The sequence below is a fragment of the Myotis brandtii genome, unplaced genomic scaffold, assembly GCF_000412655.1.
Source record: "Myotis brandtii unplaced genomic scaffold, ASM41265v1 scaffold658, whole genome shotgun sequence".
Lineage (NCBI taxonomy): Eukaryota > Metazoa > Chordata > Mammalia > Chiroptera > Vespertilionidae > Myotis > Myotis brandtii.
Window position 1 is genome coordinate 1,927,183 of NW_005370558.1, and position 25,037 is coordinate 1,952,219.

At 43.0% G+C, this 25,037-nt stretch overlaps 1 protein-coding gene across 1 annotated transcript; it reads right to left on the bottom strand.

Moving 5' to 3' along the window:
• Positions 1 to 713: 713 nt before the first annotated feature.
• TNFSF15 (tumor necrosis factor (ligand) superfamily, member 15) lies at positions 714 to 17,991 on the bottom strand. The gene is made up of 4 exons (XM_005880929.2): positions 17,765 to 17,991; positions 4,928 to 4,970; positions 3,881 to 3,928; positions 714 to 1,168 (listed from the first exon to the last, which is right to left on the bottom strand). The coding sequence occupies exons 1-4, from the start codon at positions 17,987 to 17,989 to the stop codon at positions 714 to 716; spliced, it is 771 nt and encodes a 256-aa protein (XP_005880991.1). The 5' UTR covers positions 17,990 to 17,991.
• Between the last annotated feature and the right edge of the window lie 7,046 nt (positions 17,992 to 25,037).

Genomic DNA, 25,037 nt, shown 5'->3' on the forward strand with positions numbered 1-25,037 from the left:
AGAACATAACAGGTGCTCAAGAAAACTGTGGTGAATAAATGCTATTGTTGTATTTTTGATATGCACGTGGAACTCATACTTGCTTATTTTGATGCCTGTGTACAAAATAATGGGAAAGGTAGTTTCTCTTATTTGCCATAGATAGCATCATGAAAACCAATTTCTTTTTTTTTGAGGACATTCATGAAAAATATGAAAAATAGCTTCTTTCCTTTTCTTCCTTCTTTCTTTCTTTTTTTTCTTTCTTTCCATGAAACTATGTATTTGGGGAAACTGATTAAGGATTTCTCCTCTGAAAGGTTTACACTGTTTTCTAGGTCTTTGGATTTTATTGAAGGCTCCCGAACTGAAGTGAATGCTTCATAATCAAACTGAACAGCAACTGAGCCCACTGGTGACAACTGTGTAGTAGGAAGCTGTAGAAATGTTCTGAGTAAATCATCCATTCATTTGGTAATGAGTGTACTAATGTTCAGAAATTCACCAATCTTCTAGGCAACCATGGTAATATGTCTGCTTTTTTCTCCCTTTTTCCAATTTGTATTCTCATCAGTAAGGCATATGAAGTGTGGGCTTTTGAGCCCTACATTTCATAGCTAAACCATTGTCTCTGTGGAACGCTTCAAGAAAGCCCCTGATTATAATTACATATGAATGACGAAAATTAGGAACTAGGAGGAGAGGACCTTTACACAGTGACATCTGCCTTGCCCCTATAGCAAGAAGGCTCCAAAGAAGGTTTTATCTTCCTTAGTGTAGTCCACCAAAGAGATGTCACTGACGTTCACCATCAGCTTGTCCCCTTCTTGCAAGGAGAACATGGCTCCTAGATAAATGGGTTGGAACCAGTTGCTACCTATTTCACACACTGTCTTGGTCCCCATTAGGAGCTGAGTGGGTTCGGGGTAGTTCTCCGTTACCTTGGTGATGACCACAATGATGATGTCTGGCTTGTTTGCTCGGCTCCCTTTGCTGATTTCACCACATTTGGATGTGATACCTCGGAATGTGATCTGGGAGTAAACAAAGTAGTCTCCCGACTCTGGGATCACCAGGAATTTATTGGTGTAGTTCATCCGGTTCTTGGTGAAGGCCAAGCCAAGTTCATGTTCCCAATCCAGAACTGGGAACTGATTATTCAAGGGCTGTGTGGACGTTTGTCTCACAACTGCAGAGACAAGAGAGAGGTTTAATTTGCTTGTGTTGGAACTCATGGACTTTGCAACATATGTCTCATTATTATTTTTAAATTTATTTTTATTGTTGACAGTATTACAGATGTCCCCCATTTCCTCCCCTCTATCCCCCTCCACCTGGCCCCTGCCCCACCCCAGGCCTTCACTGCACTATTGTCTGTGTCCATGGATGATGCATATATGTATATAAGTTCTTTGGTTAATCTCTTCCCATCACCATCCCATCCCCATCCCCTCACCTCACCCCTGCCACCTGCCCTCTGAGATCTGTCAGTCTGTTCTTTGTCGCTCTCTTTTAACACTGTGGTCCAAAAACACATGAAACACGGATAGTAATTAATAAGAAATGTACAAGCAGGGAAAATATTGGAACCAGAAATCCAGGATATTTTGGAAATGCTTCTCCAATATTGACAGAGCCAAACTATAAGCCAATGTAATTGACTTGAGGAATGGAAGGGATCAGGGCTCTGGGCTCTGTGGGCCCCATTCCAATCCAGACTCTACAACTCTAGGTTATTAATCAACCAAGTAGGTTCCTCCTCTCTGACTCTCAATTTCCTGTGTATGAATTGGAGATAAAGCTCCCTCATAGTCTTGTTCTGAAGGTCAAGTGAAGGAAAGAGACATGGACATTTTTATCTTGATGACTGGATACAGCATTATTCAATACATATTTATTTTCTTTCCCCAAATAAACTAGCATCTTTCATTTTGACAGATTAAAAAATAAGCCAATTTCATTTTAATTTATTTTTTAATCCTCACCCAAGGACATGTTTTGATTGATTTTTAGAGAGAGAGGAAGGGAGAGAGAGAGAGAGAGAGAGAGAGAGAGAGAGAGGAAGGAAAACATCAATCTGAGAGAATCAATCAATCGGTTGTCTCCCATATGTGCCCTGACCGGGAATTGAACTTGCCACCTTTTGGTATATGGGATGATGCTCCAACCAACTGAGTCATCTGGCCTGGTCAAGCCTATTGCATTTTATATATTTTTATATGTTTTTATGTTTGCATTATTTATATGTATACATCATGTAGAACATATGAATGAATACTTTCATGCAGCATATACCTGTAGCAGAAAAAAATGAATAGAATCAAACAGATTTCAAATAGGATAATCGGCAATAAACTAATACTTTACAGTGAAAATAAAAACATATTTTAATTTCCTACAGCTACTTTTGAAACCCATAGTAATCAACATTATGTACTGTCAGCCACAGTTTTGGAACTAATTATGTTTAAAGAAGCACTTAGCAACCTTCACACCTGGTGGTTGACCGGAAACCTGGCTCCTGGATTTTCCTAAAACATCTTTCCCATTTCTGACTACACTATGGTTTCTTTTGCAACTGTGATACATGTTCAGAATGTGTGTAGTCTCCCCTGGCCCCTCTACTAAGTGGCCTCTGGAGAGTTCTGTTGCTTCTTTGCAAAATCTGTGCAAGGCATTTTTATTAGCCACCTGTGATAGTCTCTACTCCTTTGCAGTAGATTAAAAAAGAAAAAATTCCTCCCAAATGATACAAAAGCAAAAGTCATTTAGTCTCTAGATACAGCAAATTCTGTTAAATTGGCATGCAATTAGCTTTGTCAATATAGCGGCAAGTAGGAGTGTGGGTTGGAAGTATGTTGTATTGGAAACAGTGCAGTTCTGAGAGTCAGCGCATCCTAGTCATGTCACTTGGGATAAGTCAATTTAGTTGCCCAAGCCCCAGTTTCCCCATCTCATTGGGCTAATATGCAGATCAAATAAATCATAGATGTAAGATGCCTACTGCGGTGTCTGAAATGTATTAGAAATTCAGTAGAGCCTAGATTCCTTCACCAATTTCAACTCCCCCAGTCAATATGGCATCTCCATACTCAATTTTTAGGGTTTTCCTGGCCAGCCTTTTCAATCTCACCCATTCTTTATAAGTGAGTGGTAAGTGATGGCAACTTGGCATCTCCCTGATCCTAATCCTTGTTCAGGACTCCCCACAAACAGCTTCTTCTTGAACAGATGTCTTGGGCCCAAGGATATCCCCCTGTGGGTTGCATATTTTTCTTAGAGGTCAGGAGGCATTTTTTTTATGATTTCTTTTTAACTCTGGTTTTTCAATGTGTTTTTAACATCTTTCTGCACTGCTGTGCTCTTTTCTGTCGAGTCATAGAGTTATATACAACTCCAGGTGTGAGATGCCAGGAATTTCCACACTAGACTTGCGGAACTGGCCATCTGGTGATATTATGAGATTGCTCTTAATCTATTCACATCAATGGGAATTCTTTGGAAATATCTTTCTGAGTGTAAATGTACAATAACTTCATTTTGCATAGGGCACAGATGGACTCGATATATTGGCAACTCAGGGTCATTCATCTTTGACCAGATTTAGAATTATGAGAGTGTCAGAGTCTGAGGAAAACCAGATTGGAATGACTGCATGAGTGAAAGAGAGAAACAGTAGAGAAAGGAAGAGGGCTGATAGAATCTGAAAGAAAATACCCAAGAAACGTGGGCTTTTGGGTCCCTCAAGGAAGGAAGACATCTGAAAACCCTTGACTGAGAGGAGGAGTCTGTTACTAAAGGGGTGTCATTTCTAGTTTGAAACCATTTGAATGAGTTTTGGTAAACGCTGAAAGAAATCTCAGGCCCATGGCCTCCTGGAAAGAACACCGAGGAGAATTACCTGTCAGGTGTGCCCTTGGCTTATCTCCACTAGCTCTGGGAGGTGCGTCTGTAAAGAAAGGAGAAAAATGCTTTGTGTGAGTCAGAGGGTGACTGGAGTGAACACAACATTTGGGGAGTTGCATGATGCCTGCAACTGGAGAGAAATTATTCCTCTTCTCCAGCTTGGTCCAGTTCCCCTCTTTGGAAGTTTTTTTGTTGTTTTGTTTGTTTTTTGGTGTTTTTGTTTTTTGCAGTAACAGGGGAGACTCAGAAGAAAGTCTTAAGCATAAATGAATCTTGGCTTCATGACTTTGGACAAGTTATCTAATCTATCTCAGACTTTGTTTTATCATCTCTAAGATGGGCACATTAATTCCTACCGTGGATGGAGAGTGTTCAGAATGATTCCTGGCATATGATGGATGGGTGCTCAATAAAGCTCACCTTGCCTCTTGTGTCCTCCTCCTGCTTCTGTGGGAGTGAATTGTTCTTTTGCCTTTTTCATGGTCCCTTTAACCATATCCACTGAGGTATCTAATGGCCTAAGAGAGTGGGGTGGAAACCACTCTGTAGCTGTATGACCTTGTCAGGTCCCTTTGCCTTTCTGGTCCTCTGTTTCTCTGTCAGCTAGCTCTCCAGAAGACCTCACTTTTTGGGGGTTTTAGAAATGATTATATTGGACAAGTTTGTTTTAACTGCAGTGGTAATGATAATATTATTGATGTTAAAAAGGAAAAATCAGTGTATCCTTTTGATGTGGTAGGCATTGTTCTACTATCTTTATGGGAATTAACTAATTTAATCTACACAAACCCTGCGGGTGGGTACTATCATAACCATTTTTATAGGTCAATAAAATGAGACAGAGATGGGTGAAATGATTTGCCCAAAGGCCATCAATCACAGGCCCTGCACTTAGCCACGGCATCATTTTGCCTTCTTAGTGGCTGGGGAGGCCCCTCACTTCTCCTCTGGGTTTGCATCCCTCTGAATCCCCTATATATTAAGAACTACTGGATATGTTCTTGTTCCCCACAAGAAAGGCATCAAATATGAATATACTTACAAGCTCGCTGATGTGAAGGTCCAAATTCCTGTGCTTTTGGAGTCTGTTGGGAAAGAAAGATATGGTTCAGACCATCTGTGGTCCTTCTGACCCCAACATCCACACAGCTGTCGAAAGCATGGGTGGGATTAAGATGCTGCTGCTACCCCTCCTAGGCACCCTGAGATGAGGGAAATGGGCAGAATATTTGGTCCATAGGAATCTTGCACCCAAGCTCCCCCCTTTTCTCCTCAAGTACTAATAATCTTTCTCTCTCTTATGCTTGTCTCAAAGGTCAACTTAAAGGTTCTGTCCTGAGAGTTTTTCCTGTTCTATTCTAGGGCACTCCAACATCTTGTCAATGGTTCTACTATTTTAACAAATAATGACACTTGATTCATTTTCTTTTTTACACCACAATTTGGAAATTGAAACTATTTTTTAAAAAATGATACCAAAAAAGAAATAATCACTATGTTCTCCTTCTCCTTAGTCTCTTTCTTGTTTCCTTGTAATGCATGATGACTTTTTCTTTTTCACTAAATTTTTAAAAAAGTATATTTTATTGATTTCAGAGAGGAAAGGAGAAGGAGAGAGAGACAGAAGCATCAATGAGAGAGAAACATTGATTGGCTGCCTCCTGCAAACCCCACACTGGGGATCGAGCCCACAACCCTGGCATGTGCCCTGACCGGGAATCGAACTGTGACCTCTTGGTTCATAGGTTGACGCTCAACCACTGAGCCATACCGGCTGGGTCATGATGTCTTTTTCTTCATTGCAATCCCAGTTTGTGAGCCATTTCAGAATCCACACGGTAATGGGAGAAGAACTGCTTTGGAGGCAGACAGACCTGGACTTGGATCCCAATTCCACCATTTATTAACAATATATTCTTGAGCAGGAAGACTCTTTTCTCCTCTGAGCTTTGTGGTCCTCATTTGTAAAATGGGAATATTAACATCCATAGTCCTAGATAACTCCCAGGTTTGAGATAAGGATCAACTCAGATGAGCAAAATAAACTAACAAAATAGAAACAGATTCATAGGTACAGAGAATAGACTGAGAGTGTCATAGAGCTGGGTGAAAAAGGTGAATGGATTAAGCAAAACAAACAAACAAACAAACAAACAAAACAACAACAACAACAAAATCACCCACAAAAAAATCCCCTCAGACACAGACAACACTATGGTGATTACCAAGGGAAATTGGGGGTGTGGGGAAGTAGAAGAGGGTAAAGGGATAAATGGTGACAGTAAGAAACTTGACTTGGGGTGGTGAACACACAATACAATGTACAGATGATGTGTTATAGAACTGTACACTTGAAATCTATCTCATTTTATTAACCAATGTCATCCCAATAAATTCAATACATTAAAAAAAAGAAAAGAAAATGTATTAGTGCAAAGAAGACACGGAAACGGAAGGAACCACCACTCACGTGCCAGAATAGAAAGCTCATGAGCAAAACTAAGCTTTTTGCTTAGGAATAAGATTACCATCTTACATTTTACAATATTTCCAAAGAATCCTCTCTGATATGATTTTGACTCAACCCAGGGCCTTCTGATTTGGTTTTCATAATTGTTCAGTCCCCAACTGTAATCCTCATGGATACTTGATCAGTTTTAAATCTTAACATGCATACGTGGGTGTGAGTATACTCTTGTGAATGAGGAATTGTGTGTCTGTGCGAGTATGAGAGAAGATAGCTCCATTGGTGGGAAAGAGTTTTTGCACCTGTGTATCTAAAGTGTCTGTGGTGTGGTGGTCTGTGCATGGCTATCTCTACATGCATATATGTGTGGCCATGTGGGAGTAGCCATGCTATTTCTCAGGCTAGGCCTGTGAGCAGTTCTGTGATTCTGTTGGAACCCAGATTGTCAGGCTCTTTTTGCTTTCAAGCCACATGACCTAGCCTCTACTGGAAGCTCTCTTGAGGACAAAGATCTTGGCTTTGACAAATTGATTTCATGGTCACTCCCTTTTCTCTGTTTCCTAATTCTGTTAATGGTGCTACTATTGCTTTCCCTTAGTTATCAGGCCTAAAATTGGCTTCTTTCTTCTTCCATAAACCAAACTGTCATTTCTATTTTGCAGTTTTTCTCTTTCTTGAATCCATCCACATAAGGCCTCATCATACTGCTTGCCTGGATTCTTCCAAGAGCCTCCTACCAGATCTCTCTTGCATCCGTTTTATCCTTTTCCCTAACCCATCTCCTAGCCTGTCTTCAGAGGGCTTTTTCTAAAGCATCACATTATCTTGGAATTTAAAGTTCAAATTTACCATCCTAGTACCAGAGGTGGGGGAATCGGGAAATTACCCCAGAACTGAGTCTTACAGGACCCACAGGTATTAGTCTGGTGGTAAAAGGTGATAACCATTCCAGACCAGGCCAACGGCTGTGCAAGAGTAAGGAGGCCCAACAACTCATGGGAACAGTTGGGAAACTGCAAGGATTTCTGCCACCAGATGAACACATTAGATACATTTGCATAGGGTCATGAGTACAGTGGTCTTTGAAAACCTATGCCCAATTGATGTGACTACTTGCCCCGCATCAGTAACTTTGATGGGGTTGGGAGGTGGAGAAGCAGCCTAGAAATGAGCTTATTTTGTAGCCTGTTTCCTTAGTTGCTATTGACAGAGCTGCTAAAGAATCAGTCCTTTGGCAAGGCAGAAAACTGAAGGTGGGGTTCTCAGAGAGAATGAGGGAGAGCTTGGTTGCATCTCCTTGTGCCTGGAATGGTACTTTCCCTGACTGGCCTTCTTCGACTCATTCATTCTGCTAAGAAATCTTCTCCAACATCTGCTTATTTTTGGCTAAGCAACACCCAGCTAAGAGTTTGGAGCATCCCTTTTGGCTCATAGAACCCTTGTCATTTACATGTATTTGGGATGTGAGCACATTTTTCTATTTGCTCTGATGAATTTCTATAACTTGGGAACACATTTTATTTTCATATATGGATGGATGTGTGTGCATTTTAGTGGCCTCAGAATGCCACTACATGTCTGGAGGCTGTGATAGTGCCAGTTGGCAGGTGTTGAAGAACACAACATCCCCAGAGTCCCCAAGAAGAACAGCAGCTGGGATTCTTTTCCTGAGAACAGCACGGAAAGCCTCCCGTTGCTGTTTCTCTTAGTAATGACTCTCTCATGAGAGGAAGATTATTGCAACAGAAGCGAATGAAGAGGAGATTTGAGAGAAGAAATAGTAGTTTATTTGGGGAAAGGTTTGTGCATTTGAGTTGGTTGGCTCAATGCCTGGTCTCCAGATGGTTGTTGGTGACACCAGGCCAATAAAATGTCTATTGTTGCCCAAACCTGACTCATCTCCATTGCTTTTGGGTTCCCCTGGGGAACCCAGGAGATGGTGACTCCCGAAGGTCAGTGCAACATTGACTTCCAAATCTGTATAGACACAGTATTCAAGAGCACCCCAGGAGAATGTGATTTATTTCCCGTTCAAGGCCTTCATAAACCACTGGCTAGGAACCAGGACCCCATCTTAGTTCCCTTCCTCTCTCATTTATCACTCTCTAGGGATATTACTTATTTGACTGTTATTGCTTTTCTCTCTCCAGTAGAAGTCAAGTTGCATGCAGACAAGGACCCGGTCTGTCTGTCTTGCTTACCACTATATTCCTGGTGCCTCGGACAGTGCCTGGCACTCTCACTGGATTATCCATGTTGGGAAAATATGCTGGTGCTTGGGCATCAAAAAGACAAGCAGAAAAGAGAGCAGAGGATGGAGGAAGGCTCAGCTTTAGTGACTTCAGCCAAAAAACTAGGAAAGAGAACTTTTTATTTTAGAATGCATGCAAAGTTTTGAATTTTTGTTTACATTTAAAAACTTTAATTATGTAGCAGTAGGTAGCCAAAATCTTTCAGGACTGGGGCCTCTATGTGCTTTCATCAGGCTCTGCTTGGAGTATAGCCATGGCTCTAGAAATGTTTGTTGAAAGTTGGGAGCTTTGGTCAGAGTCAGAGCCAGGAAAGGCCGGTATGTCCAGTGTGTATGCCCATGGGCACACATGTTAATGAGGTAGGGGAAGCCTGCCACCACCACCATTTATTAGCCTTGGCAAAGTACGCGGGCTTTTCACCCCATAGTTTCCATAGGTCGGGGAATTTTATTTGGTTTTCTTTCTTTGTTTCTTCTAAAAAAAAAATGTTTGTTTTGGTATGTTGATTGGTAATCTCTAACTCAAATTAATCATGACCTATTACTATAGGCATTTTTGGGACTACTCTAATCCTTCAAATACGAGAGAAGGAGGATGGAGGAAAGGAGGAAACTGCTCTCTAGCTGAGTGTTTAATGGGTGCCAAGCCCCATGTTGGGCATTTATGTTTGTTCCTCATCTAATACTCCAGCTGCTCTCAAGGGAGTGTATCACCTTTAAAAAATGTTTTATTGATTTCAGAGAGAGGAAGGGAGAGGGAGGGAGAGAAGAGAGAGAGAGAGAGAGAGAGAGAGAGAGACCGATGGACCAATAATGAGAGAGAATCATCGATCAGCTGCCCCCTGCATGCCCCCTATTGGTGATCGAGCCCGCAACCTGGGCATATGCTCTGACAGGGAATTGAACCTGGACCTTCTGGTTCATGGATCGATGCTCAACCACTGAGCAACACCAGCCAAGCTGTATCACCTTTTTATAGCCTTTGAAGCCAAAGGTCAAAAAATAAGTGGAGGGTCTGGTATCTGGACCTTTAGACCAAGTACAGACCCTGGCACATATCAGGAGCCCCACAAACCTTAGCTGAGCACACACAATGGAAGATCGAACCTGAAGCAAGATGGCCTTTGAGATGATCTTGGCATTTACCGGAAAAATCCCTTGAGTATATTTTAACTAATTACCTCTTTGGCCTTTCTCCCAGGTTTTGTAGTCAGTGTATAGTATACTCAAAAATGGAAGAGCTATCCATTGCATATTTTGTAGTCACTGTATAGTTTACTTAAAAACGGAAGAGATATCCATTGCTTGCCCTCATAAATGCCGCAGGTGGAAAGGTCTAAGTGTTTTATGACCCATAATATCCTCCCAGCACTTCTAGGGGAAATAGACAGACGTTTGCCTTCTTGTCTCTCTCTCTTGCTTATCCCTGTACCTGCACAAGGATAAATGCAAGCTAGAAACATTTTATTCCAAAGCCATTTCATTTCATCATCTACTAAGGTGGGCCGGGCTTTAATTTACAGGCAACATTCAGAGCAGTGTAGAGCAAAGAATATGGTGCTTGCAACAGAGCAAATGTGGAAAATCCCAAGTCTCTTATTTCCTGGTGGTCTGACTTTGGCATCTCACCTAACCTCAGTGAGGCTGTTTCCTTGTTCGACAGAGCAGACAATGGTTCTCCCCTCCCAGGACTGTGGTGATGGCTAAGAAAGACCACACACGGAAAGTGGATATCCGATTCGTTTCCTTCTTTCTTTGGGCTCAATAAATGCTTGTGGCATATGTTGTTGGTTCTGTAGAGCTTTCCTTGGGTTTCATCATTTCAGTGATTAACAGAAGCCACTCTGTGTCTCTTTATGACCATGGCGGATTGGGATCCTCTGGAGCTTTGGAAGGCTTCCTCCTTCTCCCAACAGGAGAGGCTTCCTCAGTCCACAGTTTGCTCCTGGACGTGTGCCCTCTCAGAATGCAAAGGGGTTGAGGGAATGGGATGTACTCCCCATGCATTTCAAAACCTAAGCTATTGCGGCTGTCAGCTGTGAGGCCTCATTAAAGAGCCCAGGCTGGGAGATGACTTGTCATAGCCATTGTCCTGCTGCAGGCGGGCAGTGTGGGGTCTGTCAGGTGTGACTGCTGGGCACTTCCTGATGTGTGTGTTGACTTCAATAGATGAACAAATGGGTCCTAGAATCAATCCCCAGCTAGGAGCTGCCACGGGTATTTGGGATTCACACCCACAACTTGCTCTCGCTTCCCTTGCACTTTCACAGCTTGCCTCCACAACCTAGGGTTTCTCTGCCCTTTGCCCACAGACTGACCTTTGGAGTGGGTTGGGCTTCTCTTCCAGGCACATCAGGACCTCCTGAGGCTACAGTAGGACAACTGACTGCAATTTACAAAACACTTTTATCTCAACTCTGTTTCCTCTAGACAACACAGGGCATTATTATAACTGTGCTCACGCCAGCAGAGATAAAAGGGCTCACCCAAGGTGGAGTGGGTAGGGAAATAATGTCTGTTGAGCATTTTTATGGCAGTTGCTTTTTGGATATCTCCTTGCAGAATTCTCACACAGTGCTATGAAGACAGAGAGTACAAGGCTTAGAGAGCTCAGGTGCCTTGTGCATCCGTCCATCCCTCCCTCTATTCAACAAACACTTAATGAGTGACATCTGTGTGCCAGGTGCAGTTAGGTGCTCTCCGGAGGAAAGAGACTAGTATTTATTGAGCACTTACTATGTGACGGGCACTTTTTAGGTATCATTGGTTAAAAACTCCTGGCTACCCCAGAAGGTGTAATTTGTTGGGCATATATTTAGAGGCCAACTAGCATAGTGTTTAGGAGGAATGTGTATGGTACAGTTGAATCCCAATGTCACACTCTAACTGTATGACTGGACACATGGCCTAATGTTTCTAAGCCTCGGTTTCTTCATCTCTAAAATGGAGATAATAGAACTTATCTCATTGTGTGACTGCAAGGATTGACTGAAAAGATGCATGTGATAATAACAGCAAACATGCATTGCATGTGTTTACACCAGACACCACGCTAAGGACTTTATAGATGTGATCTCATTTGTTATTCTTAAAACTCTAAATACGAAAAAACTTGGATTGGAGTCTGGTGTATAATACATTACGTAAGACAACTGATGTGGTAAAGCCATGGCTTTCCTTCAAGTCCGTGTCACTCTGAAGCCTGAGCTGGCATCACTATGAGGTCCTGTTCTGGGACATGTATGTATGGGAGGGAATAGGGGTACAGGGAACAAGGACCAAGAGCCTTGCAGGGATTTTCAGGAAGGCATGGAATTGAGATCAGAGGGAACCAAGGAGAACATGGGGGAGAGTTTATGCAGATGTTTCTAGAAGTGGAACCTGGAAGGGAAGGACAGAGGTAGGGTGCTGGTAGGGAAATAATGTCTGTTGAGCATTTTTATGACAGTTGCTTTTTGGACATTTCCTTGCAGAAGCAACCCTGGGAATCAATGCCTTGTACAGCATCCCTATCAATTCATTGCCTTAGTGCTAAGTACCCACTGTGCGGCATGCTCGGGCTGGGCATGTGGGGTGCATTCTGCCATTCCTGGGGCATAGTGTCTGGAGAGGACAGAGGCCTGGCCTGTGGACCTATCCTGAGGACTGTGGGAGCCATTAAGGACCTAAAGAAGGCCTAAGCCATGGTCAAGTGCACCTGGGTCAAGAATAGATTGGAGTGTAGGTTGAGGATGCAAGACCAGGGTAGAGAAGGAGGCATGAAGATAGCTCACAAATGTCAGAGACTAAGAACAACCTTTCAATGCCCATACCTGCTCTATGGCCTGGTGATGGCAGATTCCAGAACAGGTGGACAAGTTGTTCTCTATGATGTAATTTCCATGAACAGGGAAATTCCCTAGTTACCACTTACTAATCCCCCACCTTCTGCCAGACACTATATTTCTAATTATTCCCATTTCATACATAAAGAAGCTGAGGCCCAGAAAGGTTAGGTACCATGGCTCAGAAGTGGTTAGGTTGGAATTCAAACTGGGTTTGAACTTCTGGCCCATTATTTTTCTAAGATGCAAATCTACCTGACATTCTCCAGGAGTCTAAATATCGTAAAACATTATGCTGTCTATTTTTTTATAGGTAACAGACATTTTGTACATTGGGTATATGTTTAAAAATGTATCTGTCTTTCCCTTGTCGCCCAGCCACCCAGTTCCATCTCCTGGACAAGAGCAGAGTCACCGGTCTCTTGTCCTCTTCCTGGAACAGTCTGTGCATTTATGCACACATTCATAAATGTGAATATGTATTACTTTTTCAGAAAATGAAGTGCTCTGTACTCTATCTGCTGTTTTGTCCTTTGCAAACCCCTTAACATCATATCTTAGAGAAATTTTCCATCCTTACATGTGGAGATGCTTCATTGAAAAAAAAAAAAAAGAAAAAGATCATGGCAGTTGCAGGTTTCCATAGCATGGAAGGACCATGATTTATTTAATCAATGCTTTATTTATGGGCACATCACTTAAAGGCACTTATCCCAAACCTTTTCACACCTAATTTTGATTTCTGCTCTGCAACTTACCTAGTAATGAGTTTGTCATATTGAATCTTTCCTTACACAACCAACCCCAGAAGGAAGAGTCCACTTAAAACAATGTTTTTAACTGTTTTTGTTGCTGTTAATAAAAACTCCAAACATTTCTACAGTTGCTGTGCTTTTCCAATGTCTGATCTGAGGACTTAGCAAGAATGGAGTCAGTCCTATTTGCTGGTGGATGAGGCCAAGTGACTGTAGAAATAGAACCTAATTTCGGCTCTGTCCCCCGTGACCTACTCTGTGACCCTGAACTTTTCTTTCCCATCTCTGATCCTTGGTTTCCTCAACTGTAAAACAAGGAGATGGGGCTAGATCAAGGGTCAGAAAACTTTTCTATAAGGGCCACACAGTATATTAACTTGGCAGGTGATATAGTCACTGTCATGATTACGCAACTCTACTGTGTGGCTTAAGAACAGCCACAGACAGTGTGTAGGGTGCTGGTAGGGAAATAATGTCTGTTGAGCATCTTTATGGCAGTTGCTTTTTGAAAATGGGTGAGATTTGGCCTGTGGGTCATAGTTGCTGACCCCAGGGCTAAGGGCATTTCCATTTCTTAGTTTCTATCTATGGATCTGTGAAGAACTTTCCTCTTCTACTTAGGGGGAGGAAAGGGACAAACACCCATCCTAGTGTCCACATTGCTAGGCACTCACCGGGAGCCTTATGGAGATCACTTGGAATCCTCCTAGCACTTCCATCGGGTAGGTAATGTGGGAAAACTGAAACTCAGAGTGGTTGTGTACTTGGCTCACTCTCCTCCTTTGGAGCCCCTTTGAGCCTCCTCTTCTCCAGCCTCAACTCTTTTTCAGGTTAGATTAGAAAAGATTCTTAGCAATGCCAACCTCCTGTGGCTGTTCCAAGGATGGACAGAGGAGGTGCCTTAGAGGAGTTCTGGTAGAGGGTGCAGCCAAGTAAAGAGAGGGAACAGAAGAACACTTTGAATGCTGGCAACAGAGGAAGGCAGGGTGGCTGGAGGCCAGTGATGGGCTGAGGAGAGGAGAAGAGAGGGTACTGGATAAGGCCACAGAGGCAGGCCCATGGCACAATCCAGTGAAAGTTCTCAAATAATCATTTTGGCTCTTGTGTGGAGAATCAAGCCCTGGCTTGTCTTTATAGAATTTCTTGTTTTACATGAGGGTGATCCATTCATTCATCTGTAAAAGGGGTGGATGGAAAGTGCTTTCCATGATCACAAAGCTTCATTGTGAGTGGAGAGGGAGGCAACCTGGAAACCATGAGGACCTAGATTTGCCAACTCAGAGACCTAGCTTGGTCCCCTCCCAGCTTTATGACCTTGGGCGCTCACACAGACTTTCCCACTTCAAGTTCCTCATCTGCCAAATGTGACTGCTCACCGCCTCACTGCATTTCTGGGTTGCTGCGAATGTTCAATGGGATCGTCTTTGTGAGAGCTCTCTGCAAATGTGAAGTGGGAGTTAATATCATGTTATTGTTGTTGTTGTTATCATTGGCTTATCCTCTGCTGGCTGTGAATGTATTGGAAGGACTGGGTGACCCTCCTTTCTTACTCCTCCTTGTGTTAGAGTTGATTGCCTAGGGCCTGGGGCATTATAAATCCTTTGAAGACCAGATAGCCCCTCCCTTTTTTTTCAATGACCTGGGAGCTGTCTCTTTGAAATGTGAGGGGCAGCCTGACACAGTGGAGGGGATCCTGGAGCTGCGGTCAGATGGTCTGTTTTGTAGCTGTAGGTTGTGCAATCTTGTTACCTCCAATGGCCTGTGTTGTCTGACATGCTTTTATCTTCAATGGAGTCTGTGGCCTGGGCCTCAGGAATAGTATTTTAGCCACCACTGGCTTCCTTCCCCTCTCCAGAAGCCCTTTCATGAACCACGTCTTCCTCCAAGGCTGGGCTAGGAGAACATCTGGAATTCCAGAGCACATAGCCTATTTCCTTGTCACACATCAGGCTCAGAGCTCCTTAAGGTCAAGATCAAGTTTTCTTGGTGTTTGGTGCTTGGCATAGAGTGACAATCATATCGCTGTAACTGCGTGAGTATAGTTCTCCCCGTTGTCAAAGTACAAACTGTTCCTACACATGCCTTTCTTATTGGTGCTGTCAAAGTATGGGTATTAGTATCCTCTTTTGGTAGAAAAGGAAACAGGCTGGGAGTCACATGCCTATTTCACACGGCCAGAGGTGGCTGAGCTGGCAATCAAACTCAGGTTTCCAAGAGCCACGACATTTCACTGCTACGTCCACGCCCACACAAGTTCGCTCAGTGACCTGGTTTTCCTTTCTTGAATCCCATCTATTTTTTAAAGGCAAATGTTTTTTTATTTATGTTAAACTGAATATCAATTATTGTTCCCTGGGCAACCACTTCTTGCTTAAATTACAAGTTAATTTCATGTTAATAAAACACAGACGGATCCCATCTTCTTTAGTCTCCTCTGAGCTTGTTATTGTCTGTTAGCTACTCTGGATCCACCCTTCTTGGCCCTCCCTGTGCCCTTGGAGGCTGACCTCAGGGCACACTTGCCAGCTAGGAGCAGAGTGGCCCGAGTTTCTCTCCCTCGTCCTCTTCCCTCCCTGCTGTTGGCAGACTTCTGGCTCCCCTTTATCCATACTGCAGGCAGGCCCCTCCTTCACGTTGCATTCCCCTAAATCTCCTTCCTCCTTTTGCCCCTTCAGACCAAGGTTTGGGGACCTGCCTCCCTCTGTTGCTAATCCCCAGGATGCCTCCAGTCCTGGAGGTTTCCTTTAATCCATCTGCATCTCAGCACGTAGACCCTTCTGTGAACCCATTTTCAGTTCTTTAAACATTCTTCTTTAAACTCTCTTCTTTGAGTGGGCCAGCTGTTTCTTATCAGGACCCCAGTTGCTGCGTGTGCACAGCCTCATCCCCATTTCCCTTCATCTTTCTTCTGACACACCAAGAGTTACATCTCCTGGCCAAACCACAGCTCCAAATGTCTTCTCATGGCCAGTCTCCAAGGAGATTGGTTTAACTATAACGGAAAGTAGTTTTAGCCTTTTCATCTCTTGCGTACCTACAATAGGGCAGACACTCAGCATCTTCCCTCATAGGCTTCCTGTCTAGCCACAGCTCCCATCTCAAACTTTCTTCCTGACGAGGCAAGCCATTGGCCCTCTCTGGATTGTGGCATTCCACCCGATGGCCTTCTAGATCAACAGAGGTGTTTTCTGGCTTCTGCCAACATAGGGGACCTCAGACATTGTTTTGGCAGAGGGAGTGTTTCCCTTCAGAAGGCAGGAGAGCGTAGGCTACTGGAGTCACCCAGTGTCTTCAAAACAACAGTCTCTTTCTGGATAAAGATGGACAGCGTCCCAGAGTGTCAAGTGGACGCTGTAGTTTGGCTTCCCAGGAAATGGCACCATGGTGATCTTGGGGTCACAGCTTGACCTCTCACGCCCTGCAGTGCTCCTCTAACATGAACAGCATTTCCGGTTGACTTGCCTATGTCTACATTTTCTGAATGATGGCACGTGGCCTTGGATGCTGCCGCCTGAATCAGGCACAGTCTGTTTGCTGACCCTGGTGCGTGGTGAAAGTTATACCATGGCCATGGCTTGCTTTCTGTGTCTCTGCTTTGCAGTTGGCCAGCATTGCTTGGAAACCAGTTAAACCAATGGAAAAGCCTATGGAATGTAACTCTTGAGACTGAAATTAAACCAGTCACCCACAGATTATGCAAGAGCATTTTTAAAAAGGGGCATTACTTGAAAGGTACATTCTTCAGGCTTTAAGGTTTTTGGTGTTCCTAGGTCAGTGCTATAAGTTTCTGTATTGACACCTGTATCCTCTCATTGTTCTCCGTAAACCCTATATATATATTTGAGTAAGGTCCCCCCAAACCTTTTCCCTCCCCCAGCAAGACTGAATGATAGACAATCTGGCAAGCAGTTCTTTCTGGAACATTGAAAAAGAATTGTACTGAAGCCAAGCAAGCGGGTTGGTTATATAAATTATAGCACATACATATATAGTAATATAATACAACCATCTATATCCTCATGCTGCTGTGAATTTATTAACAATAAATTTAATTATAACATATTAAGATACTCAAAACAATCCCATATTATTAAAATATATGAAATTATGTATCCCCAAATGTTAACATTTTATAGTGGTTACCTCTATGAGGTTATGGGTAAGGATAATTATCTCCTTTGCCTAATCTGTACTTTCTAACTTTTTTTAATAACCATGTGTTAAGTTATGCAATTTAAAGGGTATGTTGTATTCTTTTCAAAGAAAAGGAACATTCCATACTTATCAGTGCACTGTGGTCATAATTATCTAGAAATATGAGGCTTGAGGTTGTTCCCACACAAACATAAAAGGGGACAATTCATTCCCTGGAACTATTAAGAATAAACACCCTTCCACCCCTCCCTCACATTCTGCATTTCCTTTGTATGTTGAGGCAAGGGAGGGAAGGAGGGTGATGGATCAGGGAGCCCTGCCCAGGGCTTCCTCAGCTTGCAGATCTATCCACACTGACCAGGGCTGTACAGGCTAAACTGCCTGCAGGGGTCTGCTGATCCCCAGGGAAGCTCCAGGTCTTGCTTACCTGGAACACACAGGCCTCTCCTTGGGTTCTGAGCTGGCCAACAAGCAGGTAGGCGGTGAGTCCTGCCAGGATGGGGAGTGACACCAGGCAACAGGTGAGAGCCCAGCCGGAGCTGCTGGCCCTGGCTGCCAGCCTAGCTCTGGCCTTGGGCCTGAAGCTGTCATCCTCGGGCAGCATTTCCACGCTGGCTGTCTCCCCAAAGCCCAGCCCCAGGTCCTCTGCCATGCTCTGGCTGGTCCTGGAGACAGAGCTGACTCCTCTTGCGCAGGGAGACCCCCCCATTAAATAGAAGACCAGCTCTCACAGTGTGTGAATCAATCACTGCCTACTCCTCCCCCATGGCCTCTCCTCTCCCCTCCACAGCACACTGAGCCCCGCCCTGTTAGGGAATGCACCGCCTACAACAGAAACCAAAGTTTGGTTTAAGGAAAAAAAAAAAGAAGAAGAAAGCTTCCCAAACATATTTATATACAGTGTGCTCATGTGCTCCTTCTCTCGCTGACAGAAGGAAGTCAGGAAAGTCCCTGGAGGAGGAGAAAAATAATTTATCAAGTCAGTGGGTGGGGCACATTACAATATACCTGTTTCTGTGGTGGAGGCCTGCCAGCTGTGCTAGTCTGAAGCATGCTTCTGCTGGAAGTGAAAGTGAGGGATGGGGAGGTGTGGCCATGGCTTGCAGACTGGGAAATGGAAATCAGGTTTGCATCACCACTGCGCAAAGTGCTGCCAAGCCCTCCATCTGTTTTGAGCTTCATAGGAGCCCATTCCCATTTCGCAGATGAGAATACCGCAGTTCTGGAAGGTAAAGGCACGTGTCCTAGGTTATCCCGGGATTCAGGCAGAGGAGCGAGGAAGATGATCTAGTTCTTCTAAATCATGCTTTGGGGTTCTTGCCTCTAGCACACAACTCCCTGGGAAAGGAAAGTGTATTTCTAGTCTGTGTTGACCAATTGTCTAAGCAAAGAGTATGAGGTCACATTATTGACTGTCTGTGAGGAGAGGATATTGACTTCTACTCTCTGATTAGTCCTCCGCTGATTGAGCACCAGTGATAGGCCTTGCCTAGAGTTGGGTGTATATGGGGGCCATAACATATAATAAAGGTGAACATTTATTAAACCTTTGCTTTGTACTAGTGACTCTCTGAAGTGAGTTCAATGTATCAGTGAAATGATTCAATCCTAGGATAACCTTTTGATGCAGTAATGTTATTATTCCCATTTTGACAGTTAAGGAAATTGAAGCGTAGAGGGTAAGCAGTAAAGCTTGGATTGGGATCCAGGCAGGCTGACTCCACAGCTCCTAACCATTACACTACACTGCACTTGCTGCTGTATAGTGCACGCACAGGGACACCTGCACCTGTTCTACCTAGTAGGGGTCACCCCTTCCATCTGCAGGAGGGGAAAGCTTCCTGGAGAAAGAGGTGGTGCTGGAATTAGACCTTGAAGCTTAGGGAGGTGGATATTGGAGAACAGTAGGGGTTCTCTGCAAAAAAAAAAAAATGCAGAAAGAGGAAAGCTTAAGGATATCTTCTGGCATTTGGTGGAAACCAGTTAGGCTAGCACCTCCATTCAATTGCTTCTTCTCTTTATCTCACAGCCTAACTCCTTTAGGCTATTTGGAATGGCCTTTTATGACCCGGTCCCTGCCCACCATCACCCCTTCCTGATGTCCAGCATCATCTCTTACTACTTTCCCAAGCTGCCATTCCCTGCAGTGCACTATGGGCCAGCTACTCCGTTGCACATGCTGTTTCCTCCACTGTGAAAGCTTCCAGTCCTTTCTCTTCATATCATCACATGTCCCTATTTTTCAACTTCATGTAAAAAACTTTCCTGCTTCTTCTGGCCTCCAAGCTTGGGTGAGATGCTCATTTATGTTCTTACCCTATTATTGAATATTTTGTACTAGACTGTGGTTGACTATTTTTTCATGGCCCCTATGAAACCATCAGATCTAAGAGGGCAAGTACTTGATTATATCCCTTCCCTGTGGCTGTAGCACCTAACATAGCAACTGCCACATAATGGACTCTTATCCAACATCTATGGAAATAAGCATCTAACATATTTTCAAAGAATCCCAGTAAATAATGATTCTTATGTCCCTTGGTTATCCATTATTGGTTAACAAGTAGAGTAAGAAACTTTTCTCTGAGATGAAACTAAATTTTTGCTGTTGAACTTTTAAGTACACAATCACATGTAATAACTGATCATCTTGAAGAGATTTACAAATGTGTTCTTAGCCTTATAGTTCTTATTTAGAAAGTTGATGTGGTTGATCAAACCAGGGTCTTAAAAGTAGTAAATGTATGCGCTCAAATGAAGTGTTTCGTATTATCATCCATAATATAAAAAGGCCTTGAAAGGTGGTAAATGCTAAAACACCAAATTGGGCATCTGGAGAGCTCGGTTTTAGTTCCTCTATTCTGTGAGCCTGAGAATTCTAGCAGGCTGTCCCTGCCTTAACGTATCTGGCTACTGCTAATCATGATAACTAAGCTTGATATAATTCTGTTTAAAGTCAGTGTCACTGGATTCTGAATTTGTGCCTGGGAATATCCTTTGGGAAGAGAATAAGTTTTAGGTCATGGACCTAGAGACATAGCTTTGAGATAATTGTAGAGGTAGATTTACATGTAGTTGTAAGAAATAGTACATTACTCAGTTTTTTCCAAAGGTAACTTCTTTCATAAGCATAGTATAATGTCACAACCAAAAAATTGACATTGATGTTGATATTCAGATTCCACCACTTTTATATGCACTCATTTGCATATACATATTTAGTTCTGTGCAGTTTATCACATGTGTAGGTTCCTGAGACCATCACCAATGTTAAGATACAGAAAAGCTCCATCATCAGTATCCTTCACTCTATGTTTTATAATCACAGCTACCACCCTCTATCTCCTACTCCCTTAACCCTTGGTAACCACTAAGCTGCTCTCTAATTGGATAAATATTGTTTTACAAATGTTATATAGATGGAACCATGCAGTCTATATCCTTTTGAGATTGGCTTTTTTTCACTAAGCATAGATTCCTTGAAGTTCAGCCAAAATTATTGCATGACTAGTGGACCACAGTTTGTTTAACTAGTCACCCATTAAAGGACATTTGGGTTTTTTCCAGTTTTTTTTTTTTTTTTTTTTTTTACATTTTTTTTTTTTTTTTGCACATGCTTTTTATTTTCAGTGAGTAGATGATCTCTTTTCAGATCTTACCTTTTTGGTGGTTTCAAAAGAACTTAAAAAGCAGTAAATAAAATACAGTACAGATGCTCTTATCTTTCCCGATATCACTCTGATTATTCAATTTAAAAGGTATTTCCAGTTTTGAGCTATTGTGGATAAAGCTGCTATGAATATGGTGTACAGTTTTGTTTTGTTTTATTGTTATTGTTTTGTTAATCTTCACCCAAGGATATTTTTTCCCATTGATTTTTAGAGAGAGTGGGAGGGAAATAGGGAGGGAGGGAGGGGGAGAGAGAGAGAGAGACAAAGATAAAGAGAAACATCGATGTAAGAGACACATCGATTTGTTGCCTCACACAAGTACCCTGGCTGGGGATTGAAACTGCAACCCAGGTATGTGCCCTTGCCTGGGAATCGAACCCAAGACCCTTTGATGTGCAGGCCGATGCTCCAACCACTAATCCACACTGACCAGGGCTGTACAGGTTTTTGTTTGAACAGGTCTTCATTTTTCTGGGGTAAAAACCCAAGAGTGAAGCCCTAACCCAGCAGTTCTCAACCTGTGGGTCACAAACAATGAAAATACATCCTGCATATCAGATATTTACATTACGATTCATAACAGTAGCAAAATTAGAGTTATGAAGTAGCAACGAAAATAATTTTATGGTTGGGGGTCACCACAACATGAGGAACTGTATTAAAGGGTTGCGGCATTAGGAAGGTTGAGAACCAGTGCAACCAGTTTGGCTCAGTGGATAGAGCATCAGCCTGCGGACTGAAAGGTCCCAGGTTCAATTCCGGTCAAGGGCATGTACTTTGGTTGTGGGCACATCCCCAGTGGGAGGTGTGCAGGAGGCAGCTGATCGATGTTTCTCTCTCATTGAAGTTTCTAACTCTCTATCCCTCTCCCTTCCTCTCTGTAAAAAATCAATAAACTATATTTTAAAAAAAAACACACACACAAAAAAACCAAGAGTGAAATTGCTGGGTCATATGGAGGCACCTGTTATTTTTGTAGGCAACCACTACATCTTTACCCAGAGTAATGTGTGAAAAAGCCAACATCCTCTCTGTGTCCTCTCTCCAGTATTGGTGTTATGCCTATTTCTTTTATTCTAGCCATTTTGGTAGGTGGATAGTGATATCTAACTGTGGCTTTACTTTGCATTTCCCTAATGGCTAACAATGTTGGACATCTTTTCATGAACTTATTTATTTGCCATCTGTATAACATCTCTGGTGACACAGACATCTTCTATTTTGACTGCTACAAGGTACTTCTCACTGCCTTCTTGATTCTCAGTGGATTGCAAGGTGAAATTATATAGCTTACAGATAAATGATGAGCTACTGTACTTGAGTGTTAACTGTATTCAAGAGAGGGTTCTGGGTATTAGGTGATAAAGCAGTGAAAGATAACAGACAAAAATCGTCGCTTTCATGAAGCTTATATTCTAGTGGAGGAGATGGCCGGTAAATAAAATAAGTCAAATTTATAGTATATTAGATGGTCTTAGTGCTTTAGGGAAAAAAAAACAACACAGAAAAGGGAGATTGGCAGTTAACCTTAGTTGTAATTTAAAATAGGATGGTCAGGAAAGGCCACCTTTTCAGAGAGGAGATGTTTGAGTAAAGACCTGAAGTGAGGGGAAGCCTGTGGGTGTCTGGTAGGAGACTGCTCCTGGCCTTGAAGCAGGTGTGTTCTAGGAGCATCAAGGTGGCCAGGATAGCTGAGGAGTGAGGAGGAAGAGAGTGGGGCTGATGAGGTCAAACAGCATCGCAGAGGCTGACCATGAAGGGCCCGGGGCATGGGTAGGACTCGGCTTCTCCTTCAGGGAGATGGGGAGTCTCTGGACAGTGCAGGACAGAAGGGTGGTAAGTTCTGATTTCACTTCAAAAGGGTCATCCTGGCTGCTTTGCTTGGAGGAGAAGGGTGGAATCAGGGAGACGACTGCAATAGTCCAGGCGAGGCATGATGGTGGATTGGATAGGGTGGTGGGTGACAGCGAGGGTCACAAAAAATGAGAAAATTCTGGATATTTTTGATGTAGAGCAGACATAATTTTTTATCAAGCTGCATATGAGGTGAGAGAGGAAGCAAAATGTCTGGATCCAAGGTTTTTGGTTGGAGTATTGGAAGGGTAGAGATGCTATTAGTATGCACAGGGATGGAAGCTTGAGAGCTCAGGTCAAGACATGCACCCTTTACGTTAACCCTTAGATAACCAAGCATGGATGACATGCTGCAGAGGCAGTTGAATGATGAGTCTGGGTCCCAGGGAGAGGCGTGAATGGAATATTAATTTGAGAATCTCTGACACAGCAGTTATCACAAAGTGCTTCAAAGTGAGGGCTCCTCTTGATCACAGGTCCTCAATTCCTTGATCCCAAATCCTTGGGGCCATGTTTTAGAAAAGCATTAAGTGGAACCATATGAAATTGCCATTATCTGGTCATTTTTTGATCTACAGTAATAAATTCACATGGTTCACCCTAATATTATACTCTATATGCCTTATATATTACATAATACTCTCAGTGGGGTCTGGAACAGCACCCTGTCATCAAACACAGAAATATTTCTGCAGCCCAGCATACACACACACACACACACACACACACACACACACACACACACAGCTTTTGTTGCTAACTGTGTCCTGACAGCTTTCAGATTTTTTAGAGCTTTTTGGATTTTGGACTGTAGGCTTGTGTTAATCATCATCATTGTTGTTGTTGTTTGACCGTTCTGTGGGGGCATCCAGAGAGTTGAAATAGGCCAGGGAGTGGAAGCTACTAAGAGGCACATTTCAGCTCAGATTTAAAACTATGTCAATGCTATTCAAGGACACTTCATGCCTCTTCCAAAGGTGGGAGCTCTTTGTCCCAGGAGTGAACTCAGGATGGGAACAGCCACTTATTGGGGATATTTTGGAGGAAATCCAATTCAAATTCAGAGATGACTGGAGTTGATGTCTTCTACAGCTCTTGGTCTCACTGAGATAGGATGATTCTCAATCATTTCTGATCTTCAGGCCTCATTCTCTTCATCTCTAAAATGGGGCCCAAGCGTTTGAACAGTGTGATTGCTGAGGATGCTTCAGGCATTAATGTTTTCAGGGCCTCTCTGCTTCTCTGTGTCTGCTCTTTGCCCACTGGTTGTTCCCCCGCTCACCTCTACACATCCTTGCTTTCTGAGTCACCCTGTTTCCAGACTGTACCCTGGCAATTTCCCCATAATGTGTACTGAGGAATTAGGCTGGGCAGCTGGGATGGGGAAGCAGACGTTTTCCCTATTGCTTCCCAAATTGGTAGAAACAGTCATTTTTCAGTAATCACTTCTTGACATCTAAGCTTGTTTTGGTTTGTGCAACATTCGCAGGCTTCCTGCCAGAGGGCTAATCCAGGGCACAGCTCCATCTTCCTGGAATGGTGCTGTTGGTTGCAGGCCTCCCCTTTCTGTTGCTCTTAAGAAATGAGTTGTACATACGAGGTAAGAATTGTTCAATGATTGACACATAGCCCTCGAAGGGACAACCTAAAAAATGCAACCATTTTGAATGGAAACCTTTCTAAAATATAGTTTACACCTTTAAAACGTTCACTTTCTTTCTGATTATAAAAGAAACATATTTTGACTTTAGGAAACTGGGGCGGGGCGGGGGGGAAGGGGAGACAAATAATTATCCGCACTCTCTAAATGGGGCGTTTGGCAAATTTTTTCTGTGCAGTCAGATGGTAAGTATTCTAGAATTTGTGAGCCAAGGAGCAAAATTGAAGATAGTCTGTAGGTGCTTAGATAACCATTTAAAAATGTAAAACCAGTCTTCGTTTGCAGGCCACACAAAACTGGATTTAGCCTGTGGATAGTAGTTGTCTGACCTCTGCTCTAAACCTTCTAGACTAGAATCTGGTATTAACACTTAAGCGTATTTCTTTCCAATTTATATTTCTATACGTTTAATTCTAATCATTGTTGTGATCTCCTTGTGCATCCCATTTTGATTTCTGCTCATCCTGTTGAATAGTATTTCATGAATTCTCATGAATAAAGACGTTAAGGACTGC

What these genes read in the sequence shown, in the direction of transcription:
- TNFSF15 (XM_005880929.2), bottom strand. Translation starts at nt 17,989, where the DNA reads ATGGCAGAGGACCTGGGGCTGGGCTTTGGGGAGACAGCCAGCGTGGAA. An exon ending in GAGAGGCCTGTGTGTTCCAG is followed by an intron (nt 4,971 to 17,764) that starts GTAAGCAAGACC and finishes CTTTCCCAACAG; the next exon opens with ACTCCAAAAGCACAGGAATT. An exon ending in ACCTTCACATCAGCGAGCTT is followed by an intron (nt 3,929 to 4,927) that starts GTAAGTATATTC and finishes CTTTCTTTACAG; the next exon opens with ACGCACCTCCCAGAGCTAGT.